The 14,329-nt window shown below is 35.3% G+C and overlaps 2 protein-coding genes across 2 annotated transcripts; one reads left to right on the top strand and one right to left on the bottom strand.

The window, feature by feature from the left end:
• The first annotated feature begins 276 nt into the window (after window positions 1-276).
• On the top strand, window positions 277-7,515 carry LOC113765956. The gene is made up of 3 exons (XM_027310192.1): window positions 277-447; window positions 6,615-6,792; window positions 7,169-7,515. Exons 1-3 carry the CDS (start codon window positions 277-279, stop codon window positions 7,513-7,515), a joined length of 696 nt encoding a protein of 231 aa, XP_027165993.1.
• Window positions 7,516-9,177: 1,662 nt separating this feature from the next.
• LOC113765249 (DAR GTPase 3, chloroplastic) lies at window positions 9,178-13,830 on the bottom strand. The gene is made up of 9 exons (XM_027309364.1): window positions 13,567-13,830; window positions 12,704-12,847; window positions 12,444-12,560; window positions 11,542-11,685; window positions 11,369-11,455; window positions 10,683-10,798; window positions 10,163-10,344; window positions 9,933-9,990; window positions 9,178-9,748 (listed from the first exon to the last, which is right to left on the bottom strand). The coding sequence occupies exons 1-9, from the start codon at window positions 13,705-13,707 to the stop codon at window positions 9,625-9,627; spliced, it is 1,113 nt and encodes a 370-aa protein (XP_027165165.1). The 5' UTR covers window positions 13,708-13,830; the 3' UTR covers window positions 9,178-9,624.
• Between the last annotated feature and the right edge of the window lie 499 nt (window positions 13,831-14,329).

Genomic DNA, 14,329 nt, shown 5'->3' with positions numbered 1-14,329 from the left:
TTATAGTCATGAAACCAAAGATTACAAACTGTTCAACCCAAATACAGGAAGGATGATTATTAGCAGATATGTCACATTTGATGAGCAAGACGTTTGGGATTGATCTAAGAAAGTTAGAGATTCTACACCAAAGAATCCACCAATGCCGTTTTACTTGGATGAAGGGAATTTTTCTAATCAGCCAGTAGAGCGATCCAAACAATTGGTGATTCTTTATCTTCCAGGATGCAATCAAATCCTATGCAGTCATCCAGTTGTCCATAACGAGAACGTCGCATGCTAGCTTGCTTGGAGGATTATGTTGTTGGTAACGATAATGAATTGACTGATGAAAATATTGTAAACTTTGCTTTATTTGCATATTGTGATCCAGTTACCTTTGAGGAGGCCGTCAAAGATGATCACTGGAATCAAGCAATGGACGAGAAAATATATCAATTGAGAAAAGTAAGACATGAGAGCTAACTACACTTCCATATGGGAAGAAGTCAATTGGTATCAAGTGGGTCTACAAGACCAAGTACAAGTCAACTGGAGAAGTAGATCGTTGCAAAGCAAGAATGGTGGTTAAAAGATACAAGCAAAAGGCAATGTTTTTAAACTCGGACCGGCCAGCGAACCGGAGAGGGGGTTGGTTCGTAGTCTGACCGGCCGATTCACCGATTTTTTTTTTTTTTTTTTTGCAACTTTAGTGCTAAGTACTTCACAGGTCTTCACTCTATACTTGAACTTGATGGCTAATGCACAATCTACCATGGTTATTGATAACTTAAGTCCCTAAAATGAATTCACCAACACAACTAAATTTAAGTTGGGATAATAATAAATTTCCTAAAAGTTATACATAAAACCTGGAATGATAAAAACAACTAAAATATCATAATTCACCACAAGTTTTTATAAATTCATTACAAACATAAATAGATATAATCCAAATGTTCACCAATTATCACAAATAAAAATACAAAAATAAATAAAATAAATGTTGACATTCTTTTACAATCCTAAAAAAGTCTATAAAAGAGTCCAACTCATATTTAAAACAAACAATTTCAATAACAAACTTCCATCAGTGGCATGATAGGCAACAGTACCATCTTCACAATTTCATCAACTTAGCCTAAAAAAGTTAAAATTTTATTACAAAAATATAAATTCAATTGCTCTAACTCAAAAAAAAGCCAAAAAATTTTGAAAAATAAAGATACAACTAAACACATAAAAAATTAATTGCCACTAAACATCACTAATTAACATGTTATATTACCAATCATTATGCAAAGCTATATTTTTTCAACCAATGTATGTGAGTCTAAATTTGCCCAAAGCAATGCCAATATAGTTGTTAATCAAAACATTTGTTTATGTGAAGCTAAAAAATATATACATTATTAGCACTAGCACAAAAGGATCGTTGTCCCTTTTCTAGACTAATAGACAAGTATTTGTATCCATGTGCTCAAACTAAAAATGCAACTCGTTAGATGGCCAAGCATGTACACCAACAAACCAAAAGTAAAGAGTTTTTACTGTTAAAACTACATCCTTAAAGAAGAAGTAGACTTTAATTACTAGCTGCAAAAGATAATGAACAAGTAAAAACATGTCTTTATTTTTGTTGCTTCAGTGAAACCTATAAAACTCAAGATGAATGAGCACTCGGTAGACTAATTACTTTAGCGAGATAGAAAACACAGAAGATGGAGTTCATGGCATACAAATGTTACATGCAAACAAACAACATCAAAGGAACAAAAAATAGACATCTGGGCTTCTCTATTTCCGAAAAATACAAAATTTAAAACAAAAATTTTATTAATTCCAAACATGTCTAATTTTATTAATTTTATCAAAGGAACCAAAGATTAATTTCAAAAAATACAAAATTTAGAAACCAAACATGTCTAATTTTATTAATTTGATACTTCATCCAAAAAATAGCTTATCCAAACATGACTGCAAAATAATTCATGATTCATAGTTTCATTCTTAACTAATAAAACAAAAATAAAACGTCAATTAGGGATAAGGAAATGGATGAAAATTGGGGGAAAAAAAGAAGAAAATATGAAAGAATCCACTAAAGATAATATAGAAAACAAAAATCTTCAAAAGGGAAAAATTAAACTAACCAAGATGGAAAAGCTCTGAAGTCTCGAATATCTTGTGAAAGTTGAAGTTTCCAAATTCCAACTTGCCTATAAATCGTCTAACGATAATAGCGTGATAATCCTGTCATGGATATTTGGATGTGCAAAGGTTACGAAGAAAAAATAAAAAAAAAAATCAAGAGGAGAACTGGAGAAGCCGAGGAAGTCTGAAGTGAAGCCGAGGAAGTGAAATGTGCCATTTGCACTTTGTTGTGTCTTGTCTTAATGCTAGGGTTTCTTTTATTTAATCTGATTTTAGTTTTTTATTTTAGTTAAGTAAAATTCTTCACAACAAGAGCTTGTCCTCTGGCTGTAGTTTAGTGGTAAGAATACTTTATTATGGCCATGGAGACTCGAGTTTGAATCCTGGTAGCCTTCATTCTTGCTATTGTTTTGAATTTGAGGTAATGAACTTGAAAAATTAAGAATTACCGGTTTACGGTTTATATGGGTTTTAACGGTTCGTCCGACTTATAGCGGTTTTTCATTAACTTCCGGGTTTGATATTGGACCGGACTGATGACATGTCCGATTCACGGTCAATGTGACGGCCCCACCTTCCCCTGGGCGTATCCTAGAGTTTAGCGGACCGCCTGCCCAACTCTCGCCAGGACTCACTCACTCACATCAAATAAAATAAGATGCAATCTCAATAATAAACGAAATAATAGTTCCCAAGTTTGGAACATACGAATACATCCATTTCTATCTCAACCATCCATACAGTCCCAAATACATCAAAAGAGTTAAGTTTTTAGTACATTCAACCCTAATCGAACGACTAATACGAGTACAATTATGAAAGTTAAAACAACTAGACTACGCTAGTCTGTACACGTCTCACGCCTCGCTCGTACCCCTGTAAGGAAAACAAATGGCGTGGAATGAGCTAAGAGCCCAGTGAGGTTCCAAATAACAAATTGACCATTTTTAAAAGTACGAATATCATCGTAGCAAATTAATGAGCATCAAGAGTTCATAAAAGTGAACAATAATACTTCAAGTAGCAAATCTCAAAGTGAGCGAGTGTAAAAGTTTTTCAGAAGAAACAATAATCCAATAAGCAATAATCATTCCAAAGTATAAGGATACGGATGGCTCTCAGGAGCCAAATTCCCATTGTATGATTGCATCACCAGAGTTTGATCAAGTAATAGTTGATACTCCGTCAACCTTCAAGTAAGTAACCAATCCAGTAGAGCACCACTTACACTACTCTCCGTCCACCATTCACACCCCCTACTGGGCCCAAAATCTTCAATAAACACTGGTGGTAATACTCGAGTATACCGATTAGTCGAGAAGATATCACTCCACTCGACAAAACAAAAGACCCAGGGTTCATTACCAATCGACCAAACCCTTGCCGGCTCGACTCGAGTAACTCGCCACAGGGTTTCTGGAATTCTAGGAAGTGCGCACCATATACAAATATATCAAATCCATTGCAACAATAAACAAGTATATCTCATATTAGGGCAAGTGCGATAAAGTACACTCTTACCGATCAAATCCATTGCAACAATAAACAAGTATATCTCATATTAGGGCAAGTGCGATAAAGTACACTCTTGCCCGATCAAACAAATGACATATCATTAAATCACATTAGTCAAGTATTGAAAATAAGAGTCCAGTTCAATCAGGTATTTGGAAGCACTCACCAAAGTCTAGTGCCTCTCAAAATCACGTTCAGGTCCAACTCCTTGGTTGGAGTCCAAATCTGCGATAAAATATCATTTACGAAGGTAAAACTCTCTAGAGTTCGAAACATAGGAGTTTTACTTCAAGAAAATCAAGTAAATGCAACTCGTTTAAGTAATATTCAAGATACTTATCAAATCCCAAAAAAATTCATGCTCGCTCATTTAAGTTTGATCAAGACGTGATTTAGACTCTAGAAATCGCGCTTTGGTGTCAAAGACCGGAAAATCGTATTTTGAAAGGGGTCACTACGTTCACTTTTCAAGGGTACGAGTTCCGGCAAAATTTTAGCTCATATCCCTCGACTAAAGAAGATGCAAATAGCCTAGATGGTTCAAGTGGTATTCGCTCTCAAGCTTACTCAAGTCGCGAGTATATTTCTCTAATCATCGGGCGTAAATTTGGGCAGCACGCCCTTTGTGTTTACCTATTTTCCAGCATTTATGGCTTCATTCTTTTCCTCAATCAACCCCACAGTTACACACAAAATAATCTCATTTCAATAGCCGTTCAATAGGTTCAAAGTCATACAAGTACAAAATCAAGCTAAGGACATGTGCGGAAATGAAGTTTAGCACAAGACAGATTTGACGTTGTTTTGCGTAACAGACACACCGAAGCTACGCTTATCGGATTGAGGTGCAATTTATACCGTTTTGAAGCTAAGGTAGAGAGTTACAACTTTTATGAAGACCACCTAGTCCAGTTCGTAGTGTATCTAGGTCAAAATTTGAAATTACTGAACCAATCGCACAAAAACAAGTCAGTTAACCGCGCTATGTTTAAATGACAATAACTTAGGCTACCGAAGTCCAATCAAGGTGATTCTAGGGGCGTTGGAAAGATAAGATATAGCACTACAACTTTTGTGTTTTGGCTAAATGCTAATTCAGTACGCATTAGGGTGAACAGCTGCGGTCAAATTGGTGAAATGTCAAAACTGTCCCTAAAGTTCTACCTATGGCAGTCAGGGGTATATTTGTATTTTCACATATACAGTGCTCGGATTGAGCTGAAAATTTACAGAAACCTATAAAACATCATTCTCTACAACTTTTATGTTTTATGCTAAGCCTAATTCAGCCTCTAACATGGTGAACTAGAACAGGGCAGAATAGGGTGCATACTAACTTCAATTCTGAAAATTTGCTACAATCAAGATATAATTCCTATTTCTAGTTTAAAACCATCACTACCACCTCATATACAAGCTTATATACATCATATACCATCCATACAACAAGTATGAGAAGGAAATCATTCAAACCCTAACTCAAGTGCATCACCCCAATCATCCAAATTCTCTTGATTTAAGCATCACAATTACAAGTACAAGTTACTAAACAACTCCAACATGATTAAGGGAAAAAGAAAAGAGTGGTCAGCCATTTTACCTCAAAACTAGAGCTTGCTAGTGTTTTCCTTCACTTCCCCTTGAAATTTTTAGTTCCCTAAGCTTCCCAAACTTCCAATTTACAAGTTAATCGGTTTAGAATCTTGTTTTTTTCACTCAAATGGTGCAAATCAAGATGGAATGAAGTTGTTTTTCTCTTGCTCACACTCTCTCTCTTGTTCACGGCTAGGAGGAGGAAAATGAGGGCAATTTGTGTGTTTTTTGATGATAAATATGGAGGAAAATTGGTTGGTCAACACTTAAGGGATGGTTGCCACTTGTTGCAACCAAAATCCATCTTAAAATTTTTCTTTTCCTTGCATTTTTTTTGGTCAAATATTTCGACTAAGAGGGCTGAGGATGAGGGAGATATTTTGCACTAATATCAATGATATTTTATGGTGAGGAAGTGGTAGTCAAGTGGTGTGGTCAATCGGTAGTGAGCGATACCTGCCGGTTCGAGCCGATTTTCCTTAAATCGCGTATACTAGGGTTTTAACTTATAATTCACTAACTTATTATTATTACTTCTAATCACACATTATTTTCTCATCTAAAAGTCACTCTTACTCACCAAATGTAGTATACACTCTGCACCGATTACTCACATTACGAAAAGACGAAAAACCCTAATTTTTTTGTAACGATGAAGGTAAAAAGGGAACCCTTATTTTTATGATTATTTGTAGCTATTGGGGTAGTGAATGTATATTAAAGTCATTGTAAAGTAATAAATTCGAATAAATTCCAAATTAAAGGGAATTTTAAGAAAAATATAAAGAATTTTACGGGTCTTCACAGTCAAACAGGCGGGTCCGGTCCGGTTCTGAAAAACATTGGCAAAAGACAAGTATTGATTATTTTGAAGTTTTTGTTCTAGTTGCCAGACTTGATATTGTTCACATGATTATATCTATTGCTGTAAATAATTCTTGAAAGATTTATCAAATGAATGTGAAATCTGTTTTCTTGAATGAAATTCTTGAAGAGGAAGTATTTGTTGAGCAACCTGCAAGTTACATAAAGAAAGGCCAAGAAAATAAAGTCTACATGTTAAAGAAGACTTTATATGGTTTGATACGAGTTCCTCGAGTTTGGTATACTCGTATAGACTCTTACTTTATTGGGAATGGTTTCCATAGATGTCCATATGAGCATACTTTGTATACCAAATCTAATTTTGGTGGTGATATTCTTATTGTATGCTTATATATGGATGATCTAATTTTTATTGACAATAATCCCTAAGTAATTTCTGAATTTAGGAAGGCGATGATTAGTCATTTTGATATGATTGACCTGGGATTAATGTCATATTTTCTTGGCATTGAGGTTCTTAAACAGATCATGGCATATTTATTACGCAGAAGAAATATGCATATGACATATTGAAAAGGTTTAAGATGGATATTGCCAAACCTATGTTGAAATTGAAGAAATTGAAGAAAGATGGCGGTGGTGAATTTGTTGATGCCACAAATTTTAGCAGAGGCTATGATTCATCATTTGAGATGATTGACCTGGGATTAATGTCATATCTTCCTGGCATTGAGATTTCTTAAACAGATCATGGCATATTTATTACACAGAAGAAATATGCATAGACATATTGAAAAAGTTTAAGATGGATACTGCCAAACCTATGTTGACTCCAGTTGAAGAGAAGTTGACTTGAAGAAAGATGGTGGTGGTGAATTTGTTGATGCCACTAATTTTAGCAGATTGGGTTGGAAGTCTAAGATACTTGATGTCTAAAAGGTCTTACATTACTTTTGGTATTGGGTTAATTAGCAAGTTTATGGAGTCTCCATGCCAATCACATTAGCAGGCGGCCAAAAGGATTTTAAGATACATTAGAGGTATACAATCTAATGGTATCTTTTATCCATATACTAACAATTCTAATTTGTTGGCTTTACAGACAGTGATTGGGCTGCTGACATGATTCAAAGGAGAAGTACATCAGACTATACCTTTTATTTAGGCAGTGTTGTATTTTCATGGTTTTCTAAAAAACAAGAAGTGGTGGCATTATCTACAGCAAAAGCAGAGTATATGGCAGCTACACATAGTATTACTCAAACATTATGGTTGAAAAGAATACTTGATTTTCTACAGCATGTACAAGTTGATCCTACAAAAATCTATTGTGATAGCAAATCTGCTATTGAGCTGTCAAAGAATCCATCATTTCACGGCAAGCATATTGATATCAAGTTTCACTTCATTCGTGAACTAGTTCAAAATCAGGAAATTGCCATTAACTAATGTAAGAATCAAGATCAAGTGGCAGATATTTTCATAAAACCATTGAAGGAGGAATTGTTTCTCAAGTTGAAGAAAATGCTTGGTATGATGCGATTTAAAGACATTGGTTTAAGAGAGACAATATAGGATTATTAAACCAAGTCTGTTTAAGATTTAGTTTATTATTTAGTTGTGATTTTCTATTCTTAGTATGACTTGATAGTTTAAATCCCAATTAAATTTTGGTATTTGGTAGGCTATATAAAGACCATAGGTCTTGGTCTATCGGTATAAGAAAGAAAAGATTCAGAGAGATAATAAAAATCCTCTAGTTCTCTTTTCTATATTTCATCTTCTGGTCTCGGAATTTATTTTGTCTTCTTATGGTTTCATTCAATCGTGAAAGTCTTGTGGCTTATATTGATTTTTTTTTTTGTAGGCCTTCAAATCACGATCAAAATCAAGCATATTTAAAAATGTTAACTTCATTTCTAAGTTGAGTTTGCCAAGATCTTAACTTCATTATCAAAATTTTTTTTAAAAAAATTATTAAGATGAATTATGACAAGAGTCCTTTAACTTTTACACAAATTTCTTTTTCAGTCATTTTAAAATTTTATTTCAATTTTTTATCGTTTGAATGTTGAGTCAGTTGGAGGAGGGTTGGGTTGGATGATAAAATGAGAGGGATTGTATATAGAAAATCTTGAGTTCAAAATCTCCCACTTACCCTAGAAAAAAAAATGTTGGGTCAATTCAGTCCTTAGAAGTTCCATTAGAAATCAGCGGGTTCTTATAACCAAATAGTGGTGCTAATTTGACCAAAACATTAATTAGACACATATATGACTTTGAACTGTCAGTTTTAAGAAAGCATCAGTAGAAAATATACTTGAGTTCTGATAGAGGAGATATAGACTGCATTTACCCTTTTAATTTGCAGTTACTTCTGCCTTGTCCATGTGGATAAAAGAGAAAAACAATAGCATTTCCCGTTGTGATCGAAAGAAATAACCACAAGGTTTCAAAAGAATTTTATATGAAATACATTTAGGGTGCGTTTCTCGTTGTTGATGAATACTTTAATATTATGCAATCACTTATCAACGTAGCTATTTCTTTTTTTCTTTTTTTTTTTTTACCTGCAAAAACTTATTTCCTCTTGAGCCACAAAACATTGTATTCTTGCTTGTAAACTAATGGCTCTTGCAAGGGAAAATATGAAATAGTACACGTTTGTAAGAAAGTAAGCAGCATCCATCCATCAATTTATAAGACTATGAAGTTTCTACTTTGTTTATTTTGTCAAATGTTGGAGGGATGAGAGGTATGTTTGGTTGGCTGATTGCAGTCATTATACCATAAATAGCTTAGATGAGGTTACATTAATTCAATTTGATTTGGACTATTTATTTCAAAATAAATAGTTCAAATTGAACCAATTTGATGTGATCCGATTTGAGCCATCAATTGTAAACTTGACATTTTTATCATATCTTCAGAGATGTACAAACTATACTTTCGAATCAAGGGCTATATTGATGAAAATCAAGGTTTAAAGAACCTTTTGTCTACCCATTGGCAAGCCAGGTTTTCCCACATATGAAGGCCAAATTGATCATAAATTGACAACAAAAATGCAGAAACAGAAGAATCTATGCTATGAAAGGGTGCAAGTCCCTGTAATCATGAGGAAATTGCAAACACAAAGAAGAAGATACATCATACTACAATTATATTTTCTCCTAATTTTTGGAAAAAAGGGGATTGGCCTATACCGGTAATATTGCACTGTGGCAGTAATTTTCAGTATTGCGGTCATTTCACAATGAGGAAAGGTCAGTAAAAACGAGGTGTGCTACAGTGCTGTCAAATTACAAGGCAAAAGGACAGTCAATTGTAGAAACACCAGGATCAACCCTAGAGCACTTCCCAAACCAGCAGAACCCACATTTTAGCTGCTAAATGCTTGTATGTGCTTTTATGGCAGAGTAGCTTGAAAATAGACAAACTGCTTCAGCTCCTTGTGTTACATGTAGGGCACCAGACCAAGTATTAAATCCTCCACGCTTTCCAAACATGAGGTGGATGTCGATTAAAGTACAGTGCCGGTAAAGCATGATCCAAGTCCTATTTTGGAGGTCTCTCCAAAGCTATCCAGCCAAACTTTCCCTTTCGAAAATCTGACAGAATACGGAATGCAGCTTGATGCGTGTCACCGTTGAATAAATGATTCGCAAGCTTCTGAACAAAGCTGCATTATGGAAAAGAAAATCAGAAGTTAGAAATCAAGCAAGGACAAAGCAGGATTAAGATGTCAAATCCAGCTCTAAAAGGCCTAACAAGTGTAAATAATTTGATTTGGGCATCCTGCCTCAGCTATGAATCTGTCAAAGTGTAAGATGGTAGGCATTTAGCTACGCAGGCCATAAACTTACACTCTACCACAGCTACCATCTGCCTCAATCTTGTAGCGGCCATGCAGAGCTGTCATACCTAGCAAAAACAAGGTAAGACGATGCCTAACATCAGGAATGATGCTAATATCTATGAGGAGATTTGTTTATGCAAACATAAATCCAAACATAGCCAGAAGCAAACTAAATTTCAGTATAGGGGACTAACAACATCATAATTAGGGATCAGTTGATGCAAGAGGTGCACAGACCTACAGTTGGTCGCCTTGAAAGCATTTGCACAAGAATGGCTGCAACATCAGCTGCATCGTAAGATCTCTCTCCAATGTCATCACATATGGCAAGTTTTATTGCTGCAGACTGATCACTGATCCTCATTGGAATTATACCCGGTGAATCAAGCATTTTTAAGTCTTTTCCGAACCGGACCCATCTTTGGCAGAGATAATAAGATAGGAAGAAACAGTTCAAAAGGAAAAAAAATGCGTCAGCCCTGTTCTCCAGAAAATCTGGCATAAAATAGTATAAAGTTAATTGATGTATCAGAACTGACTTGTTCCTTTCCACGGATAAAAAGCCACTCAGTTTTATTATAAATCTGATACTTAGAATTTGCAACGCATGCATAAATTTCTTACAGTCCTACTTAGCTGTATGTCTACATCATATAATACCTACATGTTTTTAGACCTACATGTTTTAACCGAGACTAGGGACATTGCTTTCATTCTACATACGAGGTAGATATCAGAAAACAAGAGATAAACATACTTCAGTTCTCTAGTAACACCAGGTCTTGGAGCAGCTGGGCACATTCGACGCTTTAGCAAGCGATTTATTAAGGATGATTTACCAACATTAGGGTATCCAACTACTCCAGCTCGAACCTGTATAACGAATTATGAATTTCTCTCATAGGAAGATCTAACCGTAAGCAAATGACAGAAAAAGATTTATATTAATCATAAAATGTTGAAAATTAGAGCTATGATCTCCTAAAACTACAGAATTTGATAATTAAGATATCTAGTCATTACGCATTTACATGAACTGCCTCAGTGTACAAGAGCAGGAGGAGGAACAATCTGCCTTATTTCCCTAATTTAATAAAGTTTTAAAAGTATTCGCTGTCTACAGAGAATACTACAGGTTGAAATATCTTTTCCTCGTCAGTTGCTTTTTATCATAATGGAAGAATTGGAGGATGAAGTATATTATAGTAGACTTGGAAAAGTTAAAAAGCTGACAGGAAGACATTTAAAGACAGCCATTTTTGTTGGAGTCTGTCAAGACAGAAACAAAGTCTATCAGAATGAGTTCAAAGGATAACTTGAAGATGACTTGTTCCATGTTGACCATTCATTTACAACATCTAACAAGAGGACATGGATAAATCCACCAAAACTTTATCAACAAAAGTTAGTATCATACTATCATATGCAGTCTCAAGAACTCACTGGACGAGGGAGCAGTCCTTTTGCTCTGCGTTTCATGTTCACACCACCTGCTAATTCCTTTGCCAACCTACCTAGCTTCATGGTACCCTGCAGTTTGCAGCAGAGAGTCAATATCCTATTTCCCTTTGCAAAAAATGGGATACAAAACCAACATAAAATGTATCCTGGATTACCATCCCCAGCTGCCCATTGGAAAAGATCACTTTTACACCTTGTCTAGCATAATAATTTGCCCAAGCATTCCTATCTGCAGCGGATATCATGTCCTCTCGATTTAAAACCAAGATTCTTTTCCGATTGCCAAGCCATGCATCCATCTGCTCATTCAAAGGCCAACAAATAGCAAAAAATATTTTAAATTGGGTGCGACAAACTTAAAACTTCTGTGCACAAAAAGCAGATAAAGGAGATGTGCTTCTTCAGAGGGGAGATAAACTCCCAAAAAACCTCAGGTAATTTGCTTCTCCTTGAAAATGAGTAGGAGATGATATAGTCTTCACTTTTAAGGCATGAACAACCTTGAACACTGGGATGAAACTTACTGCACACATAATTGATTGTTTGACAAAACGCTAAAGTGGCCTGTGGTTCTTTTTCTTATCTTTCTTTAGTGGAAAGGGGTCCATTTGATTTCCTCAAATGAAGTTTTCACAACTTATCATGAACACTAAAGATGCCTTTATACTGATAAGAGTGCTTCCCACCAAGTTAATGGCCATCATGTGAATCATACTTCACTTTAAAAAGGCAAAACCAGCAAGATGGACAGCAGCAGCTTAGGCACATATGATCAAAAAGAAAATTGGGAGACCGCTCACATATGCCACTCATAATCTCCAATCTCAATGTCACTTAGACAGTGACGGAGGATTACAATAATGCAGAACATGCAAATGAATGTGTAAATTGACAGTCTATAAAGTTTTCAAAGATGCTAAAAAGCTTCTTGCTGCCAGGAACACGTGCACTGCAAAATGGCAAGTCAACACAACACATTCCCAAGGCATTATGATGCGCACAGAGGACCATAACTTTGACAAGTTCAACATGATAGGTTAAGTAATAGAAAACTAACCTGTGGATGGCCAGTCGACATTGGAATCCTTGCATCTCGAACCTCTATAACAACATCCATCAGTTTCAGTTGCTCCTTGAGTTCTTTTTCAGTTTTTGAAATGTGCCCAGGAAACCACTATTTGATCGTTAGCATGGGTAAATAAAAACCTCATAGACCTTTTCCAGTTCAGGTAAAAGCTAAAGCAGAAAATGTAAACACAACAAAGCGTTAATCTAGTTTATCTTTGAAGAACATCACTCAAGTTCACACTATGATACCTGAATAGGGCGTAATGCCTTCGTCCAGTGATATAGATCAGTTTCCAAATCATCCCAGTCATTTTCTCCTTCAGTTCTCCCTAAATTTGTACTCGGTTTTGAATTCCCATTTGTCTGCCATCCCAAAGCTTTTCCACCAACAATCTGCAAAGTTTTTTTTTTTTTTTTAACAAACACAACATAAACCACAAATAAAGATCAATATGCAGGCAATCTATAAGAAATACCACAACATTTAGCACTCTCAGAAAGCCAGCATTACCAAAATGGGGTACGGAAAACACTAATCACGTTTTAATTTGCTTATATAACCACAAAGAAGCTACAAGACACCCATTTTGCAATTTTTCCACAATTGAATCAGTTTCTCAAAGGAGGTAATGGATAAATGGATACATCATTTCATTGGTTGATTTTCCCTTTCAGGGCCATTGCACCTAAAGCAGCTTGTAAGGTTGCATTTGGGAACTACTCTTGCTAAAATTTCTGTGAACTAAATCAGATAAGCTATATCAAGTGATCTCATGCCATCAAGCTGCTGATCCTGGAAAGCACTTTGTCAAGTACTAATTTTGATCATTAACTTCTCCCCAATTTGCACTAAACGTAACCATGTTTCAGTTTTCACAAAACTTCAACATCCCAGACTAGTATGTAAACTTACTGCACAAGATGCATTAATCCTAAAAAAGTAAATATAATCCAGAAATTACATTCATAAAAACATTGTCTTTTCCCTAAAAAAGGCCGAACGGCCATGAATAAACTACGTTAAGCAAAATTAGCCATAAGCCCATACAGAAGAAAGAAGACAACCAGAAAACAAAGCAGAACACAAGGGTCATGCAAAAACATAGCCTTGCCTGAATAGAAGACGAAGAGGGAGGAGGATGAGCGGCGCATATGGTGGAAGGCGGTGAGTAGATTCTGCTAGGAAGACTCTGTCCGCCGCTGAGCTTGGTAGCCGGAACGTTGGGCCAGAGACCAGTGAGCTGGGTACTCATCCGTTCCAGAGATTCCTGAAAACCCCACTTCTGTTGCTGATACCTAATGATTACTAGTATTCTTGAATTCAAGCGTGCAAACTGAAACTAGCGTGGCAGACTAAAGCTGGATGAGGATGTATTGGACGCTAATTCCGCATTTCATCAAACGTTATCATTTCTTTTAGACTCAAATTAAGCAAACTTTCATATTCATATGGTTATTCTTTTACCTTAATTAATTAGATTATAAGTACTAGTAAATACTAATACAATAAATATAGATACTAATACAATAATATACAAAAAATAATAATAAACTCTTTGATACGTCGAAATTTTTGTTCTTCATTTACTCATATTAGTCCAATTTCAAACAATTTTATTTGTTACAATAACTATGTTCTTACAAAAAGAATTTGAATTCGGACAAGTCAAGATGCGTAAATTTATAAGTGAAGTGACAACCTATCGAATTTGTCACGAGCAGTTGGTCAAAATGCTCAACTTGAGCTCGAATTGTTTGAATCCTTTCTGAGCATTTGAGCATTAAAGTACTTGATTTGAAAAAATGGTCGAAGTTTTTGAGATTTATATATATACATTATTGTTTTTTATAATGATAAAATTAGTGAATCTCTTA

This window comes from Coffea eugenioides, chromosome 3 (assembly GCF_003713205.1).
Source record: "Coffea eugenioides isolate CCC68of chromosome 3, Ceug_1.0, whole genome shotgun sequence".
Taxonomy (NCBI): Eukaryota; Viridiplantae; Streptophyta; class Magnoliopsida; order Gentianales; family Rubiaceae; genus Coffea; species Coffea eugenioides.
This window is presented reverse-complemented; position numbering and strand designations above follow the sequence as displayed.

Coding starts and splice junctions, on each gene's coding strand:
- LOC113765956 (XM_027310192.1), top strand. CDS start 277: ATGCTAGCTTGCTTGGAGGATTATGTTGTTGGTAACGATAATGAATTG. Junction 448..6,614: donor AAATATATCAATTGAGAAAA/GTAAGACATGAG, acceptor TTTATTACGCAG/AAGAAATATGCATATGACAT. Junction 6,793..7,168: donor ATTAATGTCATATCTTCCTG/GCATTGAGATTT, acceptor TTGGCTTTACAG/ACAGTGATTGGGCTGCTGAC.
- LOC113765249 (XM_027309364.1), bottom strand. CDS start 13,707: ATGAGTACCCAGCTCACTGGTCTCTGGCCCAACGTTCCGGCTACCAAG. Junction 11,686..12,443: donor TGTCGACTGGCCATCCACAG/GTTAGTTTTCTA, acceptor TTGAATGAGCAG/ATGGATGCATGGCTTGGCAA. Junction 9,749..9,932: donor GATGGTAGCTGTGGTAGAGT/GTAAGTTTATGG, acceptor TCCATAATGCAG/CTTTGTTCAGAAGCTTGCGA.